General features: G+C 46.1%; 2 protein-coding genes across 2 annotated transcripts; both read right to left on the bottom strand.

Annotated features, from left to right (window-relative positions):
• Positions 1–4,956: 4,956 nt before the first annotated feature.
• LOC144133700 (uncharacterized) lies at positions 4,957–6,160 on the bottom strand. The gene is made up of 3 exons (XM_077666845.1): positions 5,972–6,160; positions 5,697–5,888; positions 4,957–5,068 (listed from the first exon to the last, which is right to left on the bottom strand). The coding sequence occupies exons 1-3, from the start codon at positions 6,158–6,160 to the stop codon at positions 5,027–5,029; spliced, it is 423 nt and encodes a 140-aa protein (XP_077522971.1). The 3' UTR covers positions 4,957–5,026.
• Positions 6,161–10,369: 4,209 nt separating this feature from the next.
• LOC144133699 (uncharacterized) lies at positions 10,370–10,963 on the bottom strand. The gene has a single exon (XM_077666844.1). The coding sequence runs from the start codon at positions 10,961–10,963 to the stop codon at positions 10,370–10,372; it is 594 nt and encodes a 197-aa protein (XP_077522970.1).
• Positions 10,964–11,806: the final 843 nt, after the last annotated feature.

Genomic DNA, 11,806 nt, shown 5'->3' with positions numbered 1-11,806 from the left:
GCCATACTGTACTTTTTACCCAAAAAGCATCCTACAGAGTCATTTAAATTGCTACGTATAAAGATGTTTGTAGCAGGTGTGTGAGCCCGAACAAAAAAAAATGTTTTAATTTTCCTTAATTCTTCAGTATTCCTGATTATCACGACATGGGCATCTATATGTTGGTACAACTTTTTTCAGGCATTACAACTGATGTACCGATGTGTTTGGTACTAATTCATCTTCAGACCTTTCATGTCTGTTGGGTAAAAAAAATACGAAATAATAGTTGGCTGCATTAGTTTTCACTGAGATAACTAGCATCACACAGCATGCTCTTGAAATTGCTCTAGCTGTCTGTAATTGGCTTCATTGTATCGCTTCATACTTGTTTAATTTAAACTCTGCACACTGCTCTTTTCACCGCACATGGCGACATGGCACGCGGAGCCCCCTGGGAATGGGCAAGGAGGATTCAGAGGTCGGCTGCTACTTCCCTGGAATCCAAACACAGCTATAGGCACCTGCAAGTCACGGTTAATTTCGGAAAGGCAGCTTTCCCTGCTTCCTTTCGTCGTCTTGTCCGTCGTGCGTCGCATGTCGCGGCGAACCCGACAAAGGGGAGGCCATCAACCCCCTTCCCCTCCCCCTCCCCTTCTGAAGCAGAGGAAAGATCCCACAAATAGTTTCCTAGAGAGGTCCTTTTTTTCCCTGCGGTGAACGAGGGGTCAAACGACAGGCCCAAGCAGTGTGAGGCAACGTTCTCTGTTCATTCTAGAGACGCAAGCTTACACTGCAAAATGAAACCTTGTCTTTCTCTTCCGAATGCAATTTGATTTCATTTTTACAAAATGCAAGTTACATACTACAGAGATGCAAGGGCTAAAAGCTGCTAAAAAGCAGCTTGACTGGGCCCAAGCGCCTCTGAAATGGCAGTACACGACAAACGCACTTCAAGCAAAAAAATGTTTACATAACGTATAAAAAGCATTAAAAAATGTTTACGTGCTCTTAACGCAGCGCTATCCACGTTCTTTTATTGATGACGCCATAAGCAGAGCTTCAAATCTGAACCGTAGTCTAATACTCCAGGGGCACCGAAGAGATAACCGAAATGATTACACTACAAACCTTATTCTCACATTTAACAGTAACGCACCGAACATAAACAGAATTCTTAATAAGCACTTTAATATTCTCCAGCAAAGTCAGCGACTATCGAAAATATTTACATGCGCACCCCGCGTGATTTACAGGCGTGCCAAAAACATTCAGAACCATCTAGTCCACTCCAAGGAACACAAAACCCCAAAATATGGATGCCAGCCCTGTAGTAAAGATCGCTGCAAAGTTTGCAAGCACATGAAGACTACGTGTTCCGCAACTGGTACGAGGTCAGGTTTCCAGCATTCAATCAACGGCAAGTTTGACTGCGATTCATCAAACATTATTTACCTTCTTGAATGCACTGTGTGTAACCAGCAATACATAGGAGAGACAAACACTGCATTCCGCATTCGACTCAACAACCACCGAGCACACACCAAGTCTCTCCCCAATCTTCCCCTATCCAAGCATGTAAACTCAGAAGGACACCCATTTGACCAACTAAAAGTAACAGATATTCAAGGGGGCTTAAAAAACAGGCGAGAACGTGAACAACGTGAATTCTATTTTATCCACAAGTTTAATACTATTCAAGAATGTCTTAACGAAAAGCCTGGTATCCTTTCTTTTATTCACGACCTCCGAACAAAATAATACTGCACCTCTCGTTAATTGGCTAACTCAAATATACCCTTTATAACTCCTAGTGTATATCCCAGGCAATCATACCCCTCCTTACTTACATTATCCTGCCTCGTGCAGTATTAATAAGCTTTGACGTTCTTTCCTTACTTTTTTCCGACAATTTGAAATCTTTGTACACAGCTAGCCCAGCCCTCCTCCACTACAACCAAGTATTCCCGACGAAGTCGGTTCAACGACCCGCCCAGGGAGAGGGGCGCACCGTTTAGTGAACAGTAAGTTCTTATCGTTAACGTAGCCCACTCCTTCCTTAACGTTCTAGCCCTCGGCTCACCGGAAATTAGTGAGACCCCCCAAAAGGCGCCTGGTTTGGCCTGTTCGTCGCTGCCAGTGTCATTTGCGCAGCGGCGCCTCTTTGGCCACGCATCTGCAGCGGCGCCCATCTTTGTGTTTGTGCATTTTGTTTGTGTCTTGTTTGCACGTTTTGCTTTCGTACGCCTGTGGTTGCCGCGCTGCCCATGTCCCCCGCACCGTCTTCCTCTCCCTTTCTCTCGTTTCGCCATCTCCTTTTTTTACCCCGTCCTTCCTGACTATAATAGTTCCCACCCCTTTTTTCTTTTCTTTCTATTTTTTGCTTCCTCCCCCAATCTTGTCCCTGTCTGCTCCCCACACCCCTATATTTATTTTTTTTTACTTTTTTGTTCAATTTTTGAACTGCATTGAAAACAATGAGCATGTATGTTCACTAACGATAGTTTACAGACGCATGAAAACAAAGAGAAGACCCGAGAAAAATAAAGAGAAAAGAAACACTCAATAGGCATACATGGCACCGGCAGACAACAAAGGAACATTAAATGCAACCTGGCTATATATTAACAAAATACATTTTTAACTCGCTTGGTTTAACACTATCCAAAACTTTGTGCTTATTAAGAGTGGTCGGTAAATTGTGTTCAAGCGTTTGTAGTTTATAATTAATTCGAAAATATGGAATATACCAGAGATCGGTATTTCAGGTGTAGAGTCGATTCGAAGCGGTCCTTAAATGTGTATTACGTATTAAGAAATCTCTATAAGCAGGAGAAGAATGGTAAAAGAACCTCAAAATGCGAAAAACATATATATGTTCAAAACGAATGATGTTATAATTTCTAAAAGCAGTTTGCGTTGGAGAGACAGATAAGGAAGGTTTGCAATGTAGCGGATCATTTTCTTCTGCAGAACCTGTATTTTTATCACATTTGTTTTTGTGGTGTTGCCCAAACAGAGTTACGGAACCGAAAAGAGCATGATAAATTTGAATTTTCACGTGAGTGGGAAGGAGCCATCGACATCGTGTTAGAACACCTGCTACTGAAGAGAGCTTTCTGTAAATATTTTCCACATGTCGATCCCACCTGAGATGCGACGAGAAAGTAACTTCAAGGATTTTGTGGCTGTCTACAATTTGAATTTCTTGACCTGCGTATTTAGGAGCGCGTTGTAGTTCGACTGGCTTGTTCCTTGCACGGAAAATCATTACCTTTGTCTTTGTAGGGTTTATTTGTAGGCAATTAGAAGAGGACCAGTTCTCTAGTTTCGTAAGGATTACGTTGCACTCTTCAATTAACTTGTTTATGTCGTAACCAGAGAAGAGTAAACTGCTATCATCGGCGTATATAATAGATTTCGCTTTGTCATAAATGTGACCAATGTCATTTATATAGATGTTAAAAAGCATCGGGCCCAGAATGCTGCTTTGAGGCACACCATTTCGTACCGCCAAAAAAGAAGACTGATGGGTGTGGATACAGACAGATTGTTTTCGATTTTGCAGGTATGATTTCATGAGGTCTAAAGGTGTTCCACGAACTCCGTTTTGAGAAAGTTTATGAGTTAAAATTTGATGGTTTAGGGAATGGAAAGCCTTACTAAAATCAATGAAGAGTCCGACAGTGAGAATACCTGCTTCAGTGTTTTGCAGGATACATTCCTTAAGTGATAACAAAGCCGTTTCCGTCGACTTTCCCCTTCGGAAGCCAAATTGAGCATCAGACAGGATTTGTTTTGCATTAAAAAAGCTCACTACACGGGAAAAGATTACTTTTTCCAAGCCCTTTGAAAAGACTGCAATCACAGATATTGGTCTATAATTGGACACTACATCTTTACCTCCCCCTTTAAATACAACTGTCGCTCTTGCTTTCTTCATTTATTCCGGGTAAACTCCCGTTTCAATTAACAAATTGAATATGTATGCAAGCACAGGTGCAATATATGATAGCACATATTTGACTGGTTTTATCTGAATATTGTCAACATCTAAGGCTTTGCTATTAATCAAATTCATATAGGTCTCATTGGTGGGCTCAAGGAAAAGGCTTTCGAATGGGCTACAAGATGAAGGAACTTCAGGTAGATGCATCATAGGTAAATGGGTGGTTAAAAAATTGCTGTTTAAATGGCCAGCAAGAGCCTGACCGGATAATTCAGAGCCCTTATAGATTATTCGTTGAGCTGGCGCATTTTTCGTATTGCGACGTAACAAGTTATCTACAACTTTCCACACAGTGTCTGAATTTTTCATTCTAACATCAGAGAACAGTTTTTGATGATACACAGTCTTAGCACGCTTAAGCTCAGCATTTAGATTATTTCTTGTTTTTTTTAATAAGAAATTCAAGAGAGCTATTATTTAAAAAGGCATGGTACTTGTTTTTGCTCTTTATCATTCTTCTGAGCTCTGGCGTGATCCATGGTTCTCTTATTCGTTTAGACTGCTTAATGTTCTTTATATATTTCTACAAAAACCTTGATAAACGCTGAATATGCATTATTTGAGTCCTATATAGAATAACTAGGACTCCCGCCCAAAACCATTTCAGCCTATCTGGGTACCTCCAAACTTTTTTATTTGCGTGTAACTCCAGCTCCTCTTCATCTTTGTTATTGTAGCCGCTATTGTTTCTCAAGTACCATCTTGATATTAGCAGTTCCTAATTCAAGCCTTCTGCAGGGTTTGAAGGACCTATTTAATTGGAAATGAGAACACGTGCACAGGGTGGAAAGCGTGTGATCTGCCAGGAAACACTGAGGCGGCCCCGAGAAGGGCCTTTATTAAGGTTGACCGCCGTTTTGTGCCTCTTCACTTGGCAGCGACGACACAGCGTGTGCGGACCCCATGGTTTTGCAGCAGCTGTCGAAGCAATCCTCGGGCACGACCTTCGACATCTGATATTTTTATTTAAAAAACACATGGACCAAAGTCGTGCTGTATGCAGTGCGATCTCCATGTGGTTCCACTGACGGCGAACAATCATCCACCTACCCCGGCTCTTTGGACAGATTCAGGAAACGACTGAAAAGAACAAAAGTAACGAGCAAACAAGTTAGAACGCAAAGAAACGAAGGCGCTCTGCGCTAATGCTGTAGCGAGGTCTAATATGTAAAATTTCACGGCTGGCGTCGATTTCTACAAAGCGCGGGTAGTCGCTACGGAAATAAACAAAGGCGCACTGGAGCTGGGTAAGTCTGCAGCTACAAGCACGAGTTTTCTTTGTCTCTACCGCCGATTTCCACACCGCGCGATCGTCATAACTTTTCTTGGACTAGCTGTTGAAGCTGACAGCGATCATAAAAATTAAGGCCGCCGACTGTAGTGACAGAGGCTTGCCATTGAAAGGAACAAAGCCGTGCACTTTGTCAACCAGGCAACGAGGCCTAGCGCGAGTTTCAGAGCCGACTTGGACAAAGCGCGAGACGGCGCGCGCTTCTAACGCTTGCCGACGCAAAGAAACAAAGGCGCGCTGCGCTGGGATAATGCTGTAGCGAGGTCTAATATGTAAATTTTCACGGCTGCCGTCATTTTCGACAAAGCGCGAGAAGTCTCTAAGGAATTAAACAAAGCTGCACTGCACTGGGTGAATGCTGGAAACTTAGGCCAGGCGCGATTTCCACAATGCGCGAGTCGGAACTTCTGGACTTACCGTTACAGCTGATAGCGATCCTAAAGGGCAGATTGTAGTGGCAGAATTATCGTGGCCACTTTTACCCTGGACTTGCCACTGCAAAGGAACAAAGGCGCACTGGGGTCGATGCCCATGGCGTCTCGCCACGTGGTATCGGTCCGCGGCAAATAAGGACAGCATCGGCTCGCCAGAAGCATCTAGGAAACGATGCTGCAAAAAAACTTACGTTACAAGCGCCGCAATTTGGCGAGTTCTGCACGAGAAAACTTGCGAAAACGTTGTTCAACCCTTACCTCGTGATTGAGAACGTGCACGCCCGACAAGCGCTTCATCGTGGCTGTCAGACGGCGGTTCAGATGGCGACGCCGGCGGTCCTCAAACCGCACCTTATGTGGGTCGTCGTAATGGAGTTGCAAAATTTTGAACATCAGCACGACGTGCTCCTGCAGCAGGAAAACGAGGTCCTGGAATGCGCAAGGCATGTAGGTAAGCGGTACAGCACTTCATGAAGCGAAATTTGACATAAAATGCGTACATTTATGTCGCTGGCGATTTCTCGTGGGTCAGCGCCTTTTGGGGGTCGTCGCAATGTCGTGGAAGCAAGAACTGTACAGAAATTTCAGCTGGCTGCGCCGACGAGCGCACCACGCAAAAAAAAAAAAGCCATACCTGGACAGCTCCCGAAACGCGCGCGTCACCCCCTACGCTCACGAAGAGAATGCCCGCAGACCACGCACGCCCAGCGGCCGGCCGGCCGGCCCTAGCGATTCCCTAGGCACTCTAGGGACAGGCCGAGAGAGGCGCGGCGACCCCACATCCGGTTGAGAACGAGGGCGAAGCGAAATAACGTCACGAAGACACGCATCCCACCGACCAATCGGCGTTTCCAGCCCACCGACCCGCAAACGCTTCTAGCGTGGCGGCTCAGCCACAGGGTTGCGGCGCCGCCACGCTGAAGGCTCGAAATGCTACCGTAATGTAGCTATCCCTAAGTATACTCAGGTTAAGAGCTTCACTCAAGGTGATTTTTTACAGACTGCAACATCTCCGGTTCCTGAATAAAATACAGAAAAGTTGTCTATAGTCCGCTGTCACAATGATTCAATCACATGGGTTATTCCATGCGAAACGTCTCAGGCCCCAAAAGCGACCATCACCGATTTTCTTGAAAAAAATTCAATTGTAGATCACGTGAATACCGTTTTTCTAAAGTATTTTCGAGGGAAAAAATTTTCTCATGTAAGTGGCTTTCTAAGTTTTCACGAACACGCGAAAGTTTCTTGCAGGTAAATATATTCAAATCAGGTGCGAAAGCACATAAAATAACAAATTATATTGTATATTATCGCGTATGAATCGTTCTTTGATGCAACTTCATTAGTTCACTCATATAAGACTTTGCTGCTTTTTCTCGGTACAATAAAGAAGCAAAAAATGTTGGGTGAGGAAGTGGTTGGTGTGCATGCATATTAAATTTTCTGGCACGTCTTCTATGGACTCTTTTCAAAACTTTGGAGGTCAGCTTCTTGGCATACCAAAATTCCTTCACCCTTGCCGCCAAACCAGCGTTGGGGTAAAAAAAAAAGGTGCAGTGCTGCAGACACACTGGGGGTTTACATGAGTCCGACAAAAGTCGGGTTAAGTCGGCTGTCGGGCAGAAAACCGGTTGTCGGGCTCATGTATATGCTAGAGGGTCGAGCTAAGTGATCGTCGAGTCGAGCTGGGGCAGCCCGGCTGCAGGGGGTGGGTTGACTCGTCCCGACGTTAGCCCGACCCGGTTGAAAGGACCATGTATACGCTGCCTCATCGGCTTAGCGCCTCCTCTCCTGCCTCCTCTCTGGTCTGGCGGCGCTGCGCAAGCCTGGGCGCTCCTGCTTCTCTTCGAGCATCCGCGCGTGGTTTGCTTGCTCGACGCTAGGGGTAGCGGCGATCTCTGCCCGACAGAAAATGGGTTCATATAAACGCTGTCGCGTCGGGTGGTCAGCCCGACATCTGGCGCGGCCCTACTCGACCCGCCGCTGTCGGTCTCATGTAAACAGGGCTATAGCCTGAACAATGCCGCGTTCCTTTCCTTTACACGACACGCTGTCGGAACAAAAGGATTAGCACCAGCTTTGCCTAGGCCACTCCTTTTGTTGAAGGGGGTGAAAAACAGCTACATGTGACGTTTAGGATGGGCCGCCATGGTGAAGGGTCCTTTGCAATGCAGAAAAGCTTAGTTTCAGAGTTTTGCAAAAGGACAACTATTTTAAATATGTAATGTGCTATTTCCGCTTATTTATCTGCTTCCACAACTTGCTAAAGAGCGAACGTCACCAAGGGACCGAAGTGTGCATGTGCCTGTATTACTCAGTGATGACGCTGCCGCACAAGGTTCTTGACCACAAGTGAGAAACGTCCTTCCTTTAAACACGCAAGAATATCTTCCAGCAGATTCATCATCTGATGGAGTGATAAATGAGACATTGGTGGGTACAGCAAGCAGCAATTCTAGTAACCAACTTACTTCGGCCGCCACGGATGTACGGCCTCAAGAGACTGCAGTGGTTCGTGCGACCCAAAGCAGAGCTAAGGAAGAAGATAGTAGATCTCATAGCAGCCAATAATAAGCTAAAACAACACCACAAAGAATCTAAGAACAGTGTCAAAAAACTACAGAAGCAGAATCGCAAGCTGCAGTAAGAGGCAGCTAATTTCTCACGAAATACGAAGTTTTTAAATTAAGACCAAGTTCGCGCCCTTTCTCGGAACAACAATCGTGGCAATTCATGGTCAGCTCAAACAGTAAAGCAAGACCTAAAAATTAAATTTGCTTGTGGAACCACTGGGTGTGAAACGCTCAGAAAGATTGCCTACCCTCTCCCATCAAGCAGAGCTTTAGCAAGAAGAATTCAGAGCCTGAAGTTTATGCCAGGTATCCTGCATGAAGTGATCGACGTAATGAGGTTGAAAACAGATTGAATGGAGGACGCGGAAAAAGACTGTGTTCTCTTTCTAGATGAAATGGAGATAGCACCCAGATTTGAACTCGACCGTGGAGAAGACGTGCTTTTCGGAGGAACGACCTCGCCATCGAAGCCTGAAGAGGCACCCAACCATGCTTTGGTGTTTATGCTAGGTGGGGTAAACCAAAGATGGAAGCAAGTGATAGCCTATGAATTTACTGGTAGGCACGTGGACGGCTCTGTACTCAAGACATATATCATGGAAATAGTCCAGATATGCAGCCGGATTTCTCAAACGAGTACGGGTAGTCACCTGTGACATGGGTGCAGCAAATCGCGCTATGTGGAGAGAATTTGGCTTTTCGAGTCACCGCTATTCGACAACTTCGGGCTCAATACCCCAACCAACCTTAGACGGGAAGGAACTTTTTTTAGATCTCTGACCAAGCACATATCCTTAAGAACCTGAAAGGACAGCTTTTAACTCATTTCAACAGAAAAAAAAGACAGACGCCGACCAAAGGTTTTTGTCCAAAGAGACGTTTCGGCTTCCATACGGAAGCCACGGAAGCCTTGTTAACTAAATTTTTATTGTAGAAGCGCGACGCTTAAATAGGCTTCAATAATCGTCCCAGGCATCTTGCATAGGTTGGCGGGAGATTGCCGATGTTACGATTAAGTCTTTTTTCGGTGGTCTGAATCACCAAGGACTCGAGATACTGGCGTGAAAGCCAGTTCTTTTCTTTGGCGATGATAGAAGCCATTTCCCGGCAGATATCATGACCTACCGATACGGCATTCTCCACAAGTGCGTTGGAAGTGACTTTCTTGTTCTTCACGTCCGACATGTGTTATTTCAGACGCCTTTCAAAATTCCCACTCTCACCGATGTAAACATAGTCGCACTTGGCGCAGGGGATTCTGTACAAAACACCCGGAAATTTTCTTTCTTTAGTTTGTCCTTGACATTCACGAGCTCGAGCCGTAACTTGCGGGCGGGAACGTGGGAAACGTGCACGTCGTATGTGCGCAGGACACGTCCCAGTGATCCACTTATGCCCGGTACATAAGGTATGGCGACACGTGCTTTGCAATGGCTGCCGACGGGTTCCGCTGACCGCACCGAGCGACGTTCAACGGAGTCCAAAAAATTCCTAGGGTAGCCGCAGTTCATCAACTCACGACGCATTTGTATCAAGTCCGAGGCACTATCTTTAGGTCTTGAGTAGAGTTTTCGGGATCGTTGAATTAGCGAAGCCGGAACTGCACGTTTGTGGCATGCCGGGTTAACAGAGTTAAAATGCAGGTATCTGCCCGTGTGGGTGGGCTTCCTGAAGACTTGAAACAAAAGGCGGCGGCCATCTCTCTCTATTGACACGTCCAAAAAAGGCAGGTGGTTGGCAACCTCCTCCTCAACAGTAAACGTAATGACCTCAGCGATGCTGTTGATGTGCTCTGTGAAGGCGGTGAGTGCATCCTTTTTTATGGTGCAAAAGCAATCATCAATATATCGCAGGAATATCTTAGGCCGAGGTTGGAAAGGCGCCAGCGCTTGGTTTTCTATAGCTTCCAAGGTCAGGTTAGCAGCCGTGACCGAAATGGCCGCGCCCATTGCTGTTCCATGCACCTGTTTGGAGAAGGTGCCTCGGAAGACGAAATACGTGTTTTTTAGGCAAAATTTCAAGAGCCTCAACAGGTCCGGTGCCTCCTGTGTTGTCGGGTCCTGTGTTATTCTGCGCAAAGTTTTTAATTATGTTTCTCGTCTGAGTGAAGGGCAGCGCCGCATACATCCACCGCTAGACCCACAGGGACGCTTGTGAACAGAGACTTGACGTCGAAGGACACCATTAAGTCATCGTCATCCACGAAAATGTCACGCACCTTTTCGATGAACTCGTACGAGTTCCGTATAAACGTCGATCCTTTCCCGGCTAGCGGCGCGAAGACGCGGTGAAGGTAGCCTGAGAGCTCGTACAAGGGGGAACGGGTGAAGTCCACTATCGGTCGCATAGGGACGCCCTCCTTGTGGATATTTGGCAAGCCATACAACGCAGGCGCGGACCCATTGTGGCAGAGGAGCCTGAAGTATAGTGACTTATGGTGAGGCGGTACGAAGTAGAACACGTCGACAAATAGTTTCTGCAGCTCTCGTTCTAATTTAGATGTAGGGTCTTTCTTGAGAGCGACGTAAGTGCTCCTGTCCTGCAGAGGATCCAGCATCTTTTTGTCGTAGTCTGTCCTGTTTATCATGACAGTGGCACTACCCTTGTCGGCGGGGAGGACAACAATATCCTGGTTCCTCCGCAGGCTGTTGACAGCACTGCGTTCCTCAGCACGCATGTGAATGGGCTATCGGCTTGGAAGTTTAGCAAGAATGCTCACTGCCCCTGTTCGTGCCTCATCACGGCGACTGTGGTCCACTTTGCCAATTGCACGTTCGACAGCACATATTTTTCTTTTGTCCAGTGCAGGTACCGCGTTGAAGTTTAGTCCAAGCTCAAGCACGGCTAGCTGGGGTTGAGTTGGCTTGTAGGTAAAAAGATTGTATACGGTCGAACGGGTGCCGCCAGGGAAATTGGCACGGTTGACTTCCTTGTGGCGAGGCATCAGTCTGATGAGCTTGTTTCTGTGGGCCACCTCTCGTTGGCGGGACTGTAGGCTGGCTTTGTAGTTGGCATGCAGTTGAATGCTCGCGAACTCATTCGGGCATATGTACTCAAGGCTTCGATGAGCAAAGAAGAGTTGATTTTGAAGGTACCTGGTTGTGTGTTTGCAGTCTAAAATCCTGGCTTGTAGAAGTTGCCGTTCTGCTCTTGCTATGATACTGCGTCCAAATGCGGAGTCGACGGGTCGCAGCAAGCGGAGCGATCTGGGAATCAAATTCTTTGCTTTGTAGGCGAGGTTGAAAGCCAAATGATCCTTGAACGAAGATAACCGGAAGACCATGGAAACGTACTGGCGGAACAAGGTGATGGTTCGGGCTAGTGGGTATGCGTTATGATGGCGGATTTGAGTTATAACTGATTGGCCATACGACCGACGTAACTGAATGAAATCTAAGGTCTGACGAAATCTTGTCTGGTCGGGTAGTAAGTAACTCATTTCAACATAAAAAAGGCAGACGCCGACCAAAGGTTTTTGTCAAAACAGACGTTTCGGCTTCCATACGGAAGCCTTGTTCAC

Source organism: Amblyomma americanum, chromosome 5 (genome assembly GCF_052857255.1).
Source record: "Amblyomma americanum isolate KBUSLIRL-KWMA chromosome 5, ASM5285725v1, whole genome shotgun sequence".
NCBI lineage: Eukaryota > Metazoa > Arthropoda > Arachnida > Ixodida > Ixodidae > Amblyomma > Amblyomma americanum.
This window is presented reverse-complemented; position numbering and strand designations above follow the sequence as displayed.